At 37.1% G+C, this 18,902-nt stretch overlaps 2 protein-coding genes across 3 annotated transcripts in view; one reads left to right on the top strand and one right to left on the bottom strand.

Moving 5' to 3' along the window:
• The window catches only part of NPY5R (neuropeptide Y receptor Y5), a 113,184-nt gene that overhangs the window by 28,134 nt on the left and 66,148 nt on the right, over positions 1 to 18,902 (bottom strand). The window lies entirely within an intron of this gene.
• Positions 1,533 to 12,289, top strand: LOC148755238 (uncharacterized). The gene is made up of 2 exons (XM_088791716.1): positions 1,533 to 2,446; positions 9,481 to 12,289. The coding sequence occupies exons 1-2, from the start codon at positions 2,333 to 2,335 to the stop codon at positions 9,700 to 9,702; spliced, it is 336 nt and encodes a 111-aa protein (XP_088647842.1). The 5' UTR covers positions 1,533 to 2,332; the 3' UTR covers positions 9,703 to 12,289.

The raw sequence follows: 18,902 nt of genomic DNA, 5'->3' as shown, positions 1-18,902 counted from the left end.
TTCTCCTTCTGAGGGTTCTTTTCATAATGATTCATTATGCTCTTCAATTATCCTTTGTACACTTTTCTGTATGTGGGTAATATTTCACAATTTTGAAAAGGCCTTAAAAAGCTTGCTTATATAGAAAACCTAACCTAAATATCATCAATTTTTTAAATACTTCTTCTCTTTCCCTAATTTTATTATTTATTTATGTATTAGTTTCCAGTGTACAACACAACATAGTGGTTAGACATTTGTATACCTCACAAAGTGATAACCTCAATAAGTCTGTTAACTAAGAATTTGGGTTTAAGGATTGAAAAGAATAAATCTTATGAGTTTGGTTTAGAAATGACATGGTATATATTTGTATAATTATTAGAAACTATCAAATGTGTGATTTTTTTGATTTTCATGTGGCAAGGAGTGGCTGGTGATTCTGGAGCTGCTTTTTTCAGTTACAATAAAACATTTCAGACAATAATCACTAGAAATCAGAGAATGACAATACAGCTCTGCTCCTGGTGAAACTAACAAAGAAGAGACTGCAGGCAAGGCATGGTGAGGGAGATTTTAATTAATCAGCATGTTTATTTTAGTGTGATGGACACTCCCACCACTTCCTGTGTCCGGAGTCTATTATTGATATTTCTATGGGTGACATATCTTCCTTCCATGACTTTGCTCCTTTCTGTCTTTTATTGTCTTGGGTATTTAGGCAAGTGCTGTTCTTTAGCTGTGGCTGATTCTACATGAATCTTTTCACAAGAAGAAATCTGATAAAAAGAGTAAATCAATAGATTCTTATTAAATATAAAATATAAAACTATGGGCAGCATGGCAACAGACTTGGTCATAAAACCAGGAGCACACCTTGTCAGGACTAAAACATATTTACACATTAAATGAGAACATTATGAACAAGTACACAGAAAATAGAGCTATCACAACAATGTAAATGGAAACCAGTCCTTATCTAATTTGACACAGAATCCTTTACCCTTCCTCATCCAGGGAAATAGAAAATAACTTAATTACAAAGAGAGGTGTTCTTTCCAGAACCTGTAGGTTTTTCCTTTTCGCCAAGAGATGTACTCCCTTTTTATTCTGATTACTGGGTCATGGTCCTAACAAACCAAATAAAAAATGACTTTTCTGAAATAAGAGCACGTTTTAGGTCTTCAACTGAGTGCAACAGCCAACATTTGTCACTTAGCATCTATCAAGTGCCTTACATACATTATGTCTTTAATCCTTATAAAATTTCATAAAGTAAGCGATGTTATGTTCCCCACTCTATAGAAATACAGGCTTAGAGAAACTGTATTTTGCACATAGCAAACCATGAAAGAATCAGAAGTCCATCCCAGGAGCCTGATTCCAGAGGCCACAGTTAGATCATTACCTCATACGAGATGACATATGCCCTCCCATCAGCGAAGCATCCCAAAAGACCCCACAGAACTTCTTGACACTTCCAGAAATGCTTTGAATGTTCTGCTTTAATGACAATCCCTAAAATAGTGCTTAGACAGAAACCTTAACAGCCGAAAGAATTTAGAAGCACATGACTTATTCCCAGAAATCTTATCCATGGAGTCTAGCATAGGGGATGAAGGATCAGAAGCATTTCTAGGTGTCTGCAGCAATGGAAAGACTGTCAATTATAAAGCCATCTAAAAGCTTAATGTCTTATCTACAATTCTGCCCTGGTCCCCTTAGAGACCATGTTCCCATGTTCCTTTATGTGCCCATGTTCCTTGTCACTGCACTTTTCACACTAGATGCCGTTTCTTTAGGTTTCCCTCCTCTCTACTAGATTTTGAGAACTGACAAAGCAAGAAACTTCAAATTCTTATATCTCCAATACTTCTCACAGAACCTGGAATATAGCAGACACAATAAATATTTCTAGAGTCCAGGATTAAACAGTAACATAATACTGCGTATATTTATTAAGCACTACTATGTGTTAGGTACCATAGGAGATCATTTTTGTGTGTCTCATTTATTCCTCACAAGAATTTGATGAGGTAAAATAGCTGTATCAGCCTTATCGTTAAGGATGTAATCATAGGCTCAGGTTTAACCAAAAATAACTTGTTCAGGGTCATATAGGTATTCATGGTGAAGCAAGAATCCAAATTCAGAACTATCTGATTCTGGAGCCTTCCCTCTCAAACTCTGCCCTGCCCTGTTCTCTTGTCTTAAAATTAGTCCCTTTCATTTAAAAGATGTCAGTCATATTTAACTAGTAGGCTCTCTTTTTATGTAACTTTACGATAGTCTTCACTGTGTAGGCTAGTGTACATACATAAATATTTCTTTTGAAATATCTTTAATTTCCTAGATGGATGATTCCTTAAGAGTTCGACACTTCAACCTCACGGTAATCCTTCTTCATAACTGCTTATGTGGAGAAATCAATAATACCTGCTCTTTCTGGATGGCAAAGACTGAAGAGGTGAGTAGTGAAAACAAGTTCCTGCTGATTGTGTATTAGGTATTAAAAAATAATGGCAGCAGAGTTACAGAAGACACAAATTATTCTTCTGACATATAGTCACTTCATTTTTCATAGTTCTGATTGTCCTCATATATAATCCCTATCTAAGGAAACAGAGAATGATGCAAAAGAACACTCCAGTTTGAGGAAAGAAAAAATGAAGCATTTTAACCATTTGCAAAGCTGCAAATATGGTTACAGACATTGCAGGTTTGGCTCCATCTAGGATTAGCCATTTTTATTAAAGTTCTTTTTTTCCGTACAGTATGCTTCTGTACTTTGTTTTTGATGAGAAATTTAAGGAGCATTACCAGAGCTGTGGGAACAATTTCACACTTCAAGCAAATGCTTGGGGAAAACATCAAACCATGTATTTGAAATAGATATAAAAAAGGAAACCACTTGCTCTGGAATTTTTCCAAAACTTGGTTACAAAAATGTGAAATTTTGAGAACTCTAAAACACTTCTCTCTAAGGTGGTAAAATTTAAATAAGATCAAAGGAAATGCTCACCAAGAATTGCTTATCCATATCAATTCATGAATTCTGAGGTTAAATTAGTCCTGTAAATAAAGCCAATGAAATTGTGATATTGTCCAATCATTAGGCTAAGATTTGGCAAGAGCTGCTCTTGTTTCCTTTTTTTCCCCCCTCCCTTTCACTTTCTGCTCAAACTATTACACAAGAAAATATAAGAAAATTAAGGATGGTCCTTAATCAGGAAGGACAGAATTAGGAAGGCATAATATTAAACCATTTATTCTGGGAGATAGTGAATTACCCATGATTGGGGATACTGAAGCAAAGAGTTGACAACCACTGGTCAGGATATAGTAGGATATTGAGGATGAGGTCCTAATTGCAGTCTTTTTTCCAAATCTGAAGATGAATGATTTTAATGCTCATTTTTGCTCATGGTTTATATTTATCTGCTGTGAGGTCATTCTACCCTCTGTCAACTTCACTTTCTAAGGGCAGGGTTTACTCGCACACTTTGGACTCCTGCCTGTCTGGAAATCACATCTTTCTGTCCAGAAGCATCTCTGTCCAGAAGGCAGTTTAAAACGGGGCAGACAGTAAGACTGTCTCTGTGCTTGTTCTTAGGGTTCTGTCCAGAGTTTACTCACCCTGGTCTTCCTTCTTTCCTGATCCACACAGCTGTCTAGAAACACAGCCAGTGAGGTGGGTTGGGGTTCCAACCAAGGTCTGGCTCCAAATCCCATGTTCCTAATGCACCACACATCATCTATTATCCTAGATTTCTGGCAACTGCGCAGTAGAATTTCAAAGTGCTGCTGTTCGTGTTCTGGCCTGGCTCACAGGATGGCAAAGGCTGCCTAGCCTCGCGTGTGAGAGGTCGGGGCCATGGCCCAGCCAGACTGTCATAGCTGAAAAGATTCTCCGGCTCGTGATCCATGTGGTCACTGATGTTCCAAGCGTACCAACGGTGTCCTTTCAAAGAAATGGAACTGTGTTCCTGCTGATCACATCCCACACTAGGAAACACTGGCTACGGGATTGAACTTGTGTGTCCCAGCTGAACTACTGAATTATCTGAGAAATCACAGAAGTATTGAATTAAATGTAGAAAGTATCTAGGAAGTCCTGGAATTTATAATGTGTTTGTTAGAGGTGGGGAAACGGAGGCTCACCAGAGTCTAAGTAACCAGATCCAGCTGATACTACAGCTGGGTGTAGGGCTCCAGTCTGCCCTTTCTACAACAGGGTCCTTCCACACTCACCATGGAGCGAACTGCGGGGGACTGACCCTCTGTGTGGGCTGAGGGGAACTCAGGACCCGCCTTTTCCACCCATGTCAAATACCAACAATAACAATAAAACAAGCTTATAATTGACTTGTCACAAGATCAGGTATACAGAGAAAAGTGCTCCAAAACAATGTTAAAACAGATAAGATCAAGAGTGGCTAGAGGAAAAGGAAATTATAAATTTAAAGTACAGTTGACCGTTAAAAACAACTCAGGTTTGAACTGTGCAGGTCCACTTGCATGCAGAAAGTTTTCAATAAATACATATAGTACTATAAATGTATTTTTCCCTTCCTTATCATTTTCTTAATAACACTTTCTATTCTACAACTTACTTTAGTGTAAGAATGTTGTACATAATACATATAGCATACAAAATATGTGTTAATAAACTGTTTATGTAATTGGTAAGGCTTTGATTAACAGTAGGCAATTAGTAGTTAAGTTTTGAGGGAGTCAAAAGTTATACAAGGATTTTCAACTGCGGGGAGATGGGGGCTGGCACCCCTAACACCTGCGCTGTTTAATGGTCAACTGTATATAGAATTTGAGACACCTGTTCTGACTTCAGTGAGAACATTCTCAAGTACTAATTCCACTCTTTAAAAAAATGCTGTAATGGACTTCTCAAATACTCTCTTCTTTGCAACAAATTTACCTACAAAAATAGCATAAAATCTGGTTGTTGGACAAATGAGGACGTAATTTAGCTAACGCTGAAAATATCTTAAGCAGAGATAAGTATAGCAACAAGAGCATGAAGTAAGCCCATTATTCAAAAACTGTCTTTATTCTGTTAAGATTTCAGCCCAAAGTGAAAATATGAGCCACCAGCATATGTGGAAAGGCATCTTAATTACGAAAAGAAGACATTTTTTTTTTAAATTAAATTTATTGGGGTGACAATTGTTAGTAAAATTACATAGATTTCAGGTGTACAATTCTGTATTACATCATCTATAAATCCCATTGTGTGTTCATCACCCAGAGTCAGTTCTCCTTCCATCACCATATATTCGATCCCCCTTACCCTCATCTCCCACCCCCCACCCCCCGCCCCCGTTACCCTCTGGCAACCACTAAACTATTGTCTGTGTCTATGAGTTTCTGTTTCTCATTTGTTTGTCTTGTTCTTTTGTTGTTTTTGGTTTATATACCACATATCAGTGAAATCACATGGTTCTCTGCTTTTTCTGTCTGACTTATTTCGCTCAGCATTACTCTCTCAAGATCCATCCATGTTGTCACAAATGTTCCTATATCATCTTTTCTTACCGCTGAATAGTATTCCATTGTGTATATATACCACAACTTCTTTATCCATTCATCTATCGAAGGACATTTTGGTTGTTTCCATGTCTTGGCCACCGTAAACAAAGCTGCAATGAACATTGGAGCACACGTGTCTTTATCTCTAAATGTTTTCAGATTTTTTGGGTAGATACCCAGAAGAGGGATTGCTGGGTCATATGGCAATTCTATTCGTAATTCTTTGAGAAACCTCCACACTGCCTTCCATAACGGCTGTACCAGAAGAAGACATTTTTTCTAAGGTTTAAAACCAACTCATAACTAAAATTATACACACATTGTACCAATATCAAATTCCTAATTTTGATATATTATGCTTATTATATAAGATATAACAGTTGGAGAAAACTTGGTGAAAGGCAACTTCCTATCAATCTATAATTATTTCCAAATAAAAAGTTAAAAAACAAACACTAACTCTTGAGGAAGTTAACTAATAAAAAATAATGCACACTCTTTGCACATCATTTCATGCCCTATTATTATCATGATCAATTGTTATTACGTTAGTGTGCAGTTGGTCTCTTGCTTCTACTGTTACATGCTTATTTTTTAGTCTAAGTTAAGCACTATCATGAATCCAAATTAGACTCATTTCCAGTATCAGCATCACAAGCAATTCATTAAAAGCCAAAGATATTTTTCTATTAAGTAAGGCCATTATTTAGGTACCTAAACCTTCACATTGGTTCGTATTTCACTTTGCCTGGTGTTATTCATTCAAAAATACTATATTCACCTCAAGTCACGGAAAAAAGGCCTCTGTATTGGTTTCGTTACAGACTGTCATTGTTGACAGAATCCTTTTCAGTGCTATATATTGTGAGTAAAATTGTGTTCTTAACTGAGAAGGCCAAGAATCTGATTTATGAAAATTTTAATTTTATTAAGACTAGCCTAAACGAATCACGATTCCTGTGTCACATCCATACTGTCCAGTTATTGAAGGACATTAATATGTGCTTCTCATAGAATGGTGGAGTTGGAAAAGACCAACACACTCATCCATACACCAGACTTTATAGATGATGGACTTCAGGCTTAGTTCTTACTAAATGACTGGCTTGCTAAGACCACCAGTTATAACTGCAAAACCTGGGGCGTCTTTATCACTATAAATAATTTGTAGCCAGATTTTATTTGCCTGAGTTCAAAAATCACCTCCACCACCTTTTGGCTAGGTGAAGTTGGGCAAATGATTTACTTTCTCGGTGCCTCAGTTTCTATATCACATGACACAGAATTATTTCAAAACTGAAAGTGTGTATTCCAAGATTCATTGCTATAGCAGACTCTGCTGTTTCTGTATCTAACATCCATTCTTCATCCAGCCTTGGAAGTAAGGAGAACCCTGGGCAACATTTTTTTCCTCTCTGCTGAGGTCAGGTGCACCTGCTAGCCCTTTCAGAAACGATCTTGCCCTTGTTTTGGAGGCAGTTCATAGCTTTTCCTCAACATTTTGGTTTTCTCCAAGAACTTTGCAATCTCTAGGTTCTTGCTGAACCTAGAGGAAAGAAGTCTGTGCCCATACTTTCCATCAGGACCCATCAGTGTCTAGAGCTGGCTCTCATTCTCCAGCCATGCCTGTAGTTAGGCCCCAGCAGCTGTTCTGGAGGAGACGCGGAGGTCAGCAGAGGCATCGTCAAGCCATAATCTTCCTAGAATCTTCTAGTGACTTTTGAAGAAGTCAAAAACTAAATTATTAATTTCTCAAATCCATTTCTCCTCCAGAAGACTGGAATTAATCATTAATCATTCAGCTGCTTAGAAATCATCCTTGGTTATTCTTTTTTTTCTCATTCACAATTTCAAATCTGTCCCTAAGATCCATTAATTTTACCTTCATAAATCATCTCAAAACAATGCACTTTGTCCATTGCTGCTACCATCTCTCTCTACCAACACCATGTGCCTTCTAACCAGCTTTCCTGATTCTCTGTTTTTCCTGTACCTTCAGTTTATCCTCCACAGAAGAGCTTATAAGAGTTTTTACATATAAATTAAATTATGTGTCCACTCTGTTCCCCACATGTAGCATACAATCCAAAATGCTTATTATGGACAATAAAGCCCTAAATAATCTGCTCTCTGTACAACCCCATTCACCATGCTTCAGACACCTGGACCCTAATTTAGTTTCGAGAACATTCCAAGGGTCTTCTTTTTCTCATCTTAGGGTTTTTGCTCATGCTGTTCCTTCGATCTGAAATGTTCTTCCCTAGGCTTTCTTTATAACAGCTTCCCCGTCATCCTGCAGGCGTCAGTTCAATCTCTCTTACATGGGGAGGCCTTTCCTGATCATTCTAAGTAGGCCTTTCTGTTAAATTTTGACTAAGCTCTTTATTTCTTTCGTAGAATTTAACATTTTGTAATTATTTGTTTCTTTGTTAATTTATTGTCTGTGTTTTGCTTATCTGTATTTTCTACGATAACAAGGACCATGTATGTTTTGCTAATAACTTTTGTACTGGGTACCAAGCACATGACTAGTATCAATACAATTTTATTAAATAAATAAATGTGTGTAAAAAGAGACACATAAGACACATTCCAAACCCAAAACATTGACTATCTTAAAAGGAGGTAATTCGCGTGTATAAATGATTGCAATATAAATTATGTCAAAGACTATATAAAATACATAAACTAAATGCTATGGGAACATTAGAGAGAGTGCGGAAAGATATTAATATAAAGGCAACATTTAAAGGGAATTTAATGTTTAAATTGAGCCTTAAACTTGAGAGGCACAGATGGAAAAAAAGGCATTACAAGCAAAAAAAAAACCTTTACAAGTAAAAGCACAGAGATGGAAAAGTTCTATTAGGCATATCCAAGAAATAAAGCAGGTAGAAAGATAAGATAAACTGCGATCAAATCATACAGTGATCTGAATAATGGTTTAAGGGGTTTGCACTTTGTTCAGTAGCAGAGAAGAAAGCTAAAATTTTAAGCTGGATAGTGACCTGTGTAACACAAATGTAAACTCAACAAGAAAGATTGGGAGAGGATGACATAGACGAGGAGTGATATAAAATTGGCTTGAATTAGGAATGGTGACACTGGGAATGGAAAATAATGGATGATCAGAGGTTCCAATTTGGTCTTCTTGGAATAATGGAGTACAAGGAAATATTTCCAGGGATGCAGAAGCCCCCTGAACATATACGTAAAAATTTTAGTGCAGGCATATTTCCTGAGAGAGAGTCCATAGTTTTTATCAGAAATCTCAATGGAGTCTCTACTCTCAAAATGTTAAGGGACTGGCATACTTGACCTTAGTTTTCTCTTCTGGGCTACTTAACGCTTGTTCATGGTCTTAGTCTTTCCTGCTTCGAATGAATCATTTTTGATAGAGAAATACACTCTGCCCAAATTAGTTACAGTTACAAAGAATACTCATCAAGAAAAGTCATAATGTATAGAATTTATGGAATTTATATTTATTCATTTCCATTCAGAAGGGAATATTTTTCTTCTTCTCACTAATCTTAGCTTTTGAATTTAAGGCTAAGTGTTCACATTCAGTGGATTGGATACATCAACCAACCCTTTTAAACTAATCTCCACTTGACCTTATTATGATATTTATACATTTTGTTCTATACCTCTAATACAAATTACATCTAAAGGACATATAAAAATACTCCAGCCATACACCCAGATTATTTTTCTAATACCTAGATCAATGGATCCAAATAACAGGTTTATAAACAAACAAGCAAAGTGCCTCAGATTTCTGTTCTTAAGTCTAGTCGATTTTCAGCAATTGTTTATTTGCCACTAAGGGGATTTGAGTTAGTAATGATATCTTGCCATGGTTTTCCTAGGTGTGAATGTTAGTCACGAAGCCTGTTCTCTCAGTCACTGAAAATGTAATTTAGAAATGTTGATATTGATCTTTTTTTGCAGTGTATGCTGCGGTACGCCAGTCAGACCATCTGTCCTGCAGAACTCAAGTACTCATTTCCTTCAGCTGCTGGTAGCTGGTTGATTACAGGTCTTGGCCTTGATAATGAGACTCTTGCAGCCATCCTCCACCCATCGCGCAAGAAGTCCACAGGCCTCAGGACACGCCCTCGTGGAGTTCATGCCCCTCCTCCTCCACCACTTCCTGGGGACTCGAGACCTTGAAATCCCTGCCCAGACACAAGCTTGCTTCCTTAGTAGAAAGTAGTGTAATTGGTATAGTTATTCCATAAGTTTCTGTACGTTTGATAGAAGAGGTTTTTTGACTCTGTATAATTTCCCAGAGATTCATCCAGAGAGTTTTGAATATCAGTGGTTCATTCCTTTTTATTACACAGTAATACTTTCTAGTATGGTGGATCACAGTTTGTTTAACCATTCATCTGTTTCAGGATGTTAGTCGTCTCCTGTTTGGGGTTATTATAAATAAAGCTGCTGTGAACACTTGTGTATAGGTTTTCCATGTGAACATAAATTTCCATAAGTTCCCCCAAGAGCAACTGGTGGATCACATGGCAATTACATGTTTAGTTTTTAAGACACAGACAAATTGTTTTCCAGATTGGCTGTACCATAGTACAGTTACAGCAGCACTGAATGAGTGATCCGGTTTCACTACATGCCCACCAGCTTTTGGTGTTGTCACCACTTTTATTTTAGCCATACCTATAGAGGGTCATGATTATCTCATGATTGTTTGAATTTGCATGTCACTGTTGACTAATGAGGTTGAACATCTTTTCACATGCTTATTTGCCATCTGTCTATCCTCTTCAGTGAAATGTCTCTTCACTTCTTTTGCAGATTTTATAATTGGATTATTTGGTTTTTTACTCTTGATTTTTGATAGCAAAAAATCTTTTATACTAGTCTGGATATTAGTTTTATGTTAGATGGTCTGCAAATATTTTTTCAGTCTGTAGTTTGTCTGTTCATCCTCTTAAGGAGGTCTTTGGCAGAGTAGAAGTTTTAATTTTGATGAGGTCCCGTATACGAATTTTTCCCTTTATGGATTGTGCTTCTGATGTCAAGTCTAAGAATACTTTGCCTAAAATATGAAGATTTTCTCCTAGTTTTTCTAAAAGATTGATAGTTGTATGTTTTACATTTATGTTTGTGATCTGTATGTATGTTAGTTTGAGTTAGTTTTTGTATAAGTGTGAGGTTTTAGTCGATACCTTTTTTTAAACAAAGGAAAAAGAAAAACTATCCCTCCTTCACTGAGTTGCTTTTGCACCTTTTCAAAGACAAGTTGGACATATTGATATGGGGCCAATTTGTGCATTCTCTATTCTGTTTCATTGATCTCGATGTCTATCCCTTCACCGATACCACACTGTCTTGATTACTGTAGCTGTATAGTAAGCCTTAATGGAAGGTAGAGAGATTCCTCCTATTTTATTCTTGTTTTTCAATATTTAATTAGTTATGCTAGGCTTCTATCTTTCAATACAAATTTTAGAACAAGCTTGTCTATATTATTGTCGATTTTTCCATACTGAGAATTTTTATTTAAAAGTTAATGGTTAAGCATAATATATTCCCTTTCTTATGTTTTACTCTTATTAAATAGAAGATAAAATTTCAACTAAGAATATAGCAAGTGCCTTTATTAAAAACAAAATTTGTGCTATTATTTCTATAAATCTGACATTAAGGATAAAGCATTTGGCAATATGTACAATTTTGGTAGCATCTCAAACAGTGCCACTTGTGTGAGAAAGACTGGAATCAGAAAAGGCTAAGTATGGTATTTTGTTTTGGCCATGTTTGCATATTTTATGCTTAGAAAAGCAAAGCAAAATTCAGCAGAAAATCATAGTTATCCGAAACTGTCGTTTTTCTATTTGATCTTGTGAGAGGGATGATGTTATCGACACTATCTTGCCTTTCCTTAACCATGGATAAAAAATAAGATCTCTAGCCTGTTACTGAGATAAGATACCTCTAGGTTTTCTGTTTTGTCATTGCCACAATACTCTGTGTTCAACCCCAGAGAGCAATTTGAGGACGCTTTTTTTTTTTTTTTTAAATCACATCCCAAGTACATCTCTTCCAAGCAGTTTATCTCCCTGATTCTTTTTAATCCCGTTGGTGAATAAACTCTGGCCAGAGCCTGTAGTAGATAATTTTGGAAGTTTCCTCTCAGTGCATTGTCACATTTCCCTGAAAGCTGCCATGTTGCTAATATGCAGCCCTATTCTTCCTACTCCCAACCCCAAGATTGGCCATAGGTGGATGGACTAGAGATAGGTGCTTGACCTTAGCTCTTCCTAATCTATTATAGCTCCCAGGATTTTGGAATCTGAATTAGAACACGTTAGTCACCCTGAGGACATAGCATCCTATCACTGCGTAGAATTCATCTTGAGCCAACACTCCTGGAATCCACTTAGACCAATTTTCTGTGAGACCGAAGATAATGAATCCTGAGTTTTTACTTTGCCAATGGAAAAATGCATGGAGACATAGGCTAAGCCAGGGGTATGTTTCATAAGTAGAAATTTGCCCTTAAAATGGGGGGGAGGGAGTTAGGAAGATTTCTTTCAACATGTGAATGTGGGGAAGGATAAATTATTTCTGGCAAAAATACCCTAAGGATATATTTCCAAATCTAGAAGAGTGGGTGGTTTCCTGGGAGCAAAATGTACTACATGGTGGGGTTTTCTTTATTTTTATGCTGTTTTCTCCAAAAGATGTATCTAATTGTTGTGTATTGTATAGGAAGCTATATTAAATAGATTGAAATACACTTTTAGTGTCCTCTTAAGTTTTTACCCTTCCATATCCTCTTCATTTTAGTTTTCATATTTTATTTGGTAAAGCTTCATTTAGGAATAGATCTACCAAACGCCTACTAAATATGTATGTAGAAAAAAAAATGGTGTGAGAAGCTGCCTCGTTGCCTTTTAATAAACATAACATTCAACAGTGCTTATTTCAAGAAAGCTATAATCTAAGACATAAACCAAACTTTGACTTGTTGATTATTCAGAAGAAGGCATATAATCAAGAAAGTTAAGAGGAAAAAAAAAAGGGAGTTAAGAGAAAGAATTAGTTCAAAGTTCAGAAGCTGAACTGAGCATCACATAGCAGGAGGTGATGCTGCTTCTAAATGATCTCACAGCCCTTATTTCTCTCCTTTAACACAAGATACATGGATAAGAATTTTTATTTATTTTTATTTATTTTTACTTTTTTTTTTTTTTTTTTTTTTTTTTTGTGGGGGTTAGGTGTGGAGAGCCCAGGGTACTCTTTCTCTGCTTTTGATTTGAAATATTTGATTTGGTATCCTTTATTTTTTAATCCTCTCATTTTCCTAAATTCCCCTTCCCTCCAACGCCACAGGTTTCTGCCCACACCCTCTCCTCTAGGTGGGGAACTGACTCTCCAAGCTAATTAGCTCTGCTTTAGAACACACCACAAGAAAGCTCAAGAACAAATATTGCCCTCAGTTTTACACAATTAAGGCTTACTAATTGCATTTGTTTTAGTTTCCAACTTTTATAATAATCTGTCTCTTTTGTCCATCACACAGTTTGTTTACTAAGACTAGGATTGCATTTGTATTATTAGGAAAAACTGAAACTATTAGCTGGGTGATGACTGCAAACAATGCCAAACAGTTCAGTTTCCCCCAAACTGAATATATGTATATATTTTAAATATTGAATGTGCTTTAATTTTCCTTAATGCTGGAAAAAAATCTCCATTTCCCTAGAAGAAACAAATCCACATATCCACCTTGTATCGAACCCCTTTGAAATGAACATAATTTCTACTTAGGTCATGTACCGACTTTGGGTTCCCTTGATATAGAGATAACAAATTAGAGACCGTTCTTCACCATTCCAGGTAAATGTATGTCAAAACAATAATAAAAACTACTGTTCATTTAAGATAATAATAGAAAATGCTTATTGAATACTTGTTATATGTTGGCTCTCTTTTAAATGCTTAACTTGTAATAGCTCATTTAATTCTTACAAAAATTCCTGTGTGGTATGTTATCCTCAAGTTATCATTCTTATTTTACTCATGAGATTGCTGAAGCACAGAGAGCATAAGTGAGTTGTTCAAGATCACACAGCCCAGGGGGGCAGAACTGGGAGCTAAACATACAGTCTGTTTCAGAAAATGTGCTTTTAACCTCAATCCCACACTACCTTTTAGCAATGCATAAAAATGTGAAAATATCTCTTTCAAGGAAATATTGTGTTTAAATATGGCTCTCAGGGGATTCATTCTCAGCCACTGCCTTTGCATTTTTGACTTCTAAAACTGACTCTTTCATTATGATTCCATTTACATGGTTTATTCATATTAGAACAGCATGATTAGGTATTTCATACTGCATAAAACAAGGAGTAAAGAAATGTTATATTTTGATAACAGATGATTAAACATAGTGTTCAGATGATCTACGAGAGATGCAATAAGGACAATTACACTATATCTCTCACCATCCTAGACTTCTTGCTTTTAAGCCCGATTTCCAAATGCCTCTTTGACACCTCCACGTGGATCTCTCACAAACATTGCAAATCTACCTTCTGTGACAGGTATTGCCAGCATCCACCTTGCACACAAATCCAAATCTGCTTTTTCTCTTAGTTTTCCTTGACTCAGTTAGTGGAACCACCAAGTACCAGAAATAATGGGAATTATCTTAATTTCCTTTCCCCCTTTACCCAAACATTACCTCTGAAATACTTTATTTCCTTTCCTTCTACCTCAGTGTCAAAGCCTTACTTGAAACGCTTGTCATTTCTTGATTAGCCTTTTATAGGCATTCTTAGCTATCATTTCCAGTCTACCTTCCAAACAGCTGCCAGAAGAATTTCCTAACATGCAAATCCTATCACGTTACTCATTTGCTTCATTTCTTAGCAGCTCCTCATACCTTCAAGATTAAGTTCAAACTTCCGTGACCCTTCCAGACTTAACTCCCCAAATGTCCACGCACCTTTCACTTCAATCACACCAATGCACACTCAGTCTCTCACGAGGTCAAGTGTTCTATAACTTCGTTATAATCTCATGGTTCCCAACCTTGACTTAATTGCCTGGTTGATTTCTCTTCTCCCCTGTACAGATCAGTCACTACCTACTTTTAGAAATGCTTTCGCATTGAAACCCCACATCCCCCAACTAAATTAAGTACTCTTCCTATGCGCTGCTAGTTCGCTGCCGCACTTCTATTTACTTTGGGTATATATGATGGAATTTAATTATACTGCCTCAAATCATTGTTTGCATATTTTTTGTATCTATATTTATATATGTTTTTGGTGTATCTTTTCAGTATGAGGCTTCTGAAAACAGAGATTACTTTTTCATCATCTCTGTACCCCAGTAATTGAATTATACCTGACACATATGTTGAATTGAACTGAAATTTTAATACATGCCCTAAAATTGTGATTAAAGATACAAAATTATTGTTGGCTGCCCTGAACAAAAGCAAAATGACAGAATATTGAATACAACAGAAAATAATTTCCAGGGCATGTTACAGCACTTTGCACACTAAATTCAATCGCTTCCATATTCTTTTTATACATCTATGTTAATTTATAATATAAGCAATGATCAAAGATTTCTGACTATGGTGCCTGAAGACTTTGAATCACCAAGATTCAATTTTTTGCAATATGTTTTATCTTCTAGCACATGCACATTGTGTGTGTACGTACACACACACACACACACACACACACACACAAACACACCCCCCACCCAGATTACATATACCAGGAAGTGAAAACTGAATCACAATTATTATTATAACTTCATTTCCTTCTTTTCTCTAACCTGGTCTGCAGAAACTCTAGACTTCTCACAAATTCCTCCCGAATTGTCTGCGAGAACTCAAGTGGGTTCCCAAGGTGCTGAATAAACTCGTACTCCTGACTACCTGTCGTACCTGTCACGCTCCTCCTCTCCGGCTCGGGCTGGCCTTGGCTGTACTTTATGTTTCTGTTTGATTCCTCCTGTGTCATAAGTGTTTTTGTGTTGGGCAAGATGGTTTCTGTGTCATGATTACTAGTGCCCAGCCCTCTCTGCTTTGAAGAGACCATTATTAAAGTCAGCCCACATAACCTAGGGCAGGGCAAGCCTATGTGTAGGACACAAACAAAATATGTGTATCAAAAAACGCTTTGGTAAATCATTTATTTGCTTTTCAAGAAAATTTATTGATTTAGGTTTTATAGCAAAATAATAACTAAAAATAATTTTTACATTTAACAATTCGGAATGATAATAATAACAATAATAGTAATATTGATTATCCACATGGGAGAATCAAAATCTTTTCAGTCGCAGGGCCTCTAGAAGTCTTTATTAACACTAATGTCCACTGATGTCCAGACAGCACCTGGAGGTGTCCAGTGTGCGGGGTTCTAATGTCTTATTTTACCAAACTCTAGTTAATAGGACTATCCCTTACCCAAGCAATCTGATTAACTGCGGTGTTACTGTATCATTTTGATCTCAGAATTATAAAATAAACACTTGAAGATTTTAAAAGTAATCAAGAAACACACACACTACTAAAAATTAAGATAACTTGGTTAAAAATAAAGAAGATAATTTAGGTGATACAAACTTGGGCACTTCATGAAGTGGGAGTCTCTGTTTCCAGGGGTCCAGAGAATTGCAATATGGGGTGAAAGGCAGGATGCTGTTATAGTAGAAAGAATAAGGAACAAGGAAGAGAAAAACAGAAATGAATAAGGAATAAGGAACTAAGTACAGAGCCCAAGAGCCACCAAGAGTTGGCTTGGTGTTTGGGGATTGGCTGCCTGGTCAAGTGGGGCATTGAAGGGGAGATGAAAGTTGTCTAAGTTTTAGTCTGCTCAGGTGACATTCTGGGCAGGAGAGACTCCATCTTGACCTAGAAATTTATTTAACACTTGCCACATACGGCTCATGTCTGAATTGTCCCTTGGTAGTCAGGGGTTGAGTAGGAGCTTCAGAAGTCAATTGATGAATACATAATCCTCACCTAATTATTCCACATGACAGTGTTCAGGTGGCCTCATCAGTTAATGTGACAAGGAGTGGGCAAGGATAAGAGGATTTCCTCTTAATCCTTATCTCAGCATCCTGGGTTTCACTGAGTCTGTAGGGAAATTTCCAAAAACTAACTATAATGATTTTTCTCATTTAAAAGCAAAAGAAGTGGCAATGACTGTAACAACGAGTGCCAAATTTTGCTTTGATTCTTTTTCCAGACCATCTGCTCTTCTCTTTGTGCTCTCTATTGCAGCGTCTGTTGAGATCATTGAACAAGGTAACAGAGAATAAGCAAAATAGACTCTACTTCACTGAATCCTAAATTGGTAAAATACATAGTCTTGTTGTTTGAGAAGTCCTCTTTACATACAAAACTGAAATAAATGTAGAAGATTCAAGTCATTTCTTGATAAATGCTGTATGAGTTTGGGTTAAAGCTAAGCTGGTGTGACAGAAACAAACAAACAAAAAATACAGTGAATTAAAAAAAAAGACAGTTCTTTTCTCTATCATGTAACAGCCAGAGGTGAGTTGTCCAGAGACAGCTGGGAGGCTCATGCCATTAACATTTTGTTTGGTTGTTGTTTGATGTCTGCCAGACCAAGAGGAGCCATAGCCAGATACCATGTTTCCCCCAAAATAAGACCTGGCTGACAATCAGCTCTAATGCGCTTTTTAGAGCAAAAATTAATATAAGACCCGGTCTTATTTTATTATAATATAAGACCGGGTCTTTAATATAATATAATAAATATAATATAATATAATATAATATAATATAATATAATATAATATAATATAATATAATACCGGGTCTTATATTAATTTTTGCTCCAAAAGACACATTAGAGCTGATTGTCTGGTGAGATCTTATATTCGGGGTAACACGGGATGATGGAGAAGACAGAATATCACCCAGAAATCCTGACTTTGGTCTGCCTGAAGAAATAGGATGAAATTTTGAGTTGTCTTTTTGGGGGGAAGAGGAAGAGTTGTATTAATAGAAAGAAAAGCGTATGTGTAGAATTTGGGGGAGGAGGGAAGTACAGAGGGGCAGACTGAGGCCCTTTGTCTCCCAATATCCCTTCTCTCCTTCTTATGTTTAGTAGCAGAATCCCCCCAGTTTCACCTGGGCACTCATATCCTCTCATATCTGTAATCTACACATTGTTCTCTCAGACTCTTCTACAGTCATGTGGGCCCGTCTAAGGTATGAAAGAGTCTGAAGTGTGCTATTTCCAGGTCATCACCTTACAGGTGCTTATTCTACTTTGTGTTGCCTAGAAAATGGTGAAAATTGGAGAAACCTTGGAAGCCATAGGTTGAAGACAGCAGAGCCATCCCCAGCCGTGGCATGCTCACCTTTGGAGTGTACATTTATTTAAACATCTTGTTACAGTTTTAAAACAAGGCACAAAGAAGTGGAGTCGATGTCCTCTCCCTTTGAAGGACTTATGACTTCTTCCACCAATGAAGCATGGCTCAAGGGACACTATGTGACTTCCAAGGTTTGGCCAGAAGAGGCCACGTGCTTCCTAGCTGGTTCTCTCAGAATGCTCAGTCTCCGGATGCCTGTGGCAACCCAGCTGCCCTGCTGTGTCAGGCGCAAGCCCCATGGAGAGGCCGTGCGTAGGCTGACAGCCCCAGCTGAGGCAGCCTTCACGCTCTCCCAGCCCAGGTGCAGAGAAGTCAGTAAAGAAGCCTCCAGATAATTCCTGCCTCTAATCGTCTGAATCACCCCCAGACCTTCACGTCTTTCCAGCTAGGGCTCCAGATATCTAAGAACAAAGCAGCCCCTCTCTGCGCTGTCCTATCTCAATTCCTGACCTATAGTAAATGTGAGCATAATAAGGTGCTCTGAGGATTCTGGGGTATCCTCATGAAAGCAACTTAGCCTGTACCCTAAGTAATGCAAATGCCAGATCAAAAATTATTTAAATAATTAATATGTCAAACCAAAACGAGACCATTTTCAGGGCCCAACACGATCCTGAATAGTAATCATCTATATCAGATAGCAACCATTTACCTGGGCTGAAGCAACCAGCAGATTTAGGCAAGTCTGTCAAAAACTGTTCAGAAAAATGAAGACTGTTGAAATTCAACCTTCTGCTATTATAACGTGGGAATTTGTCTGATTTGATGGACTGATGTCACTCATACCTGTGTCTTCTTTTCTTTCTCTTATAACGTATAACTTGCTGCTCAGAGGTCTGAGGGTGGATAAGGTTTGAGTTAAGTCTAGATTATGATGTACATCTATGCAATAAACTTGTGACTAAAAACTTTCCTGTTAACCTTTATCTCTGGGCTGATACATATTTCTACAGTCATTAAATAATTAA

The sequence above is a fragment of the Rhinolophus sinicus genome, chromosome 15 (genome assembly GCF_057876585.1).
Source record: "Rhinolophus sinicus isolate RSI-liver-muscle chromosome 15, RSI-T2T, whole genome shotgun sequence".
In the NCBI taxonomy this organism is placed as follows: domain Eukaryota; kingdom Metazoa; phylum Chordata; class Mammalia; order Chiroptera; family Rhinolophidae; genus Rhinolophus; species Rhinolophus sinicus.
The sequence above is the reverse complement of the archived record's forward strand: the minus strand, read 5'-3'. Positions and strand labels throughout refer to the sequence as shown.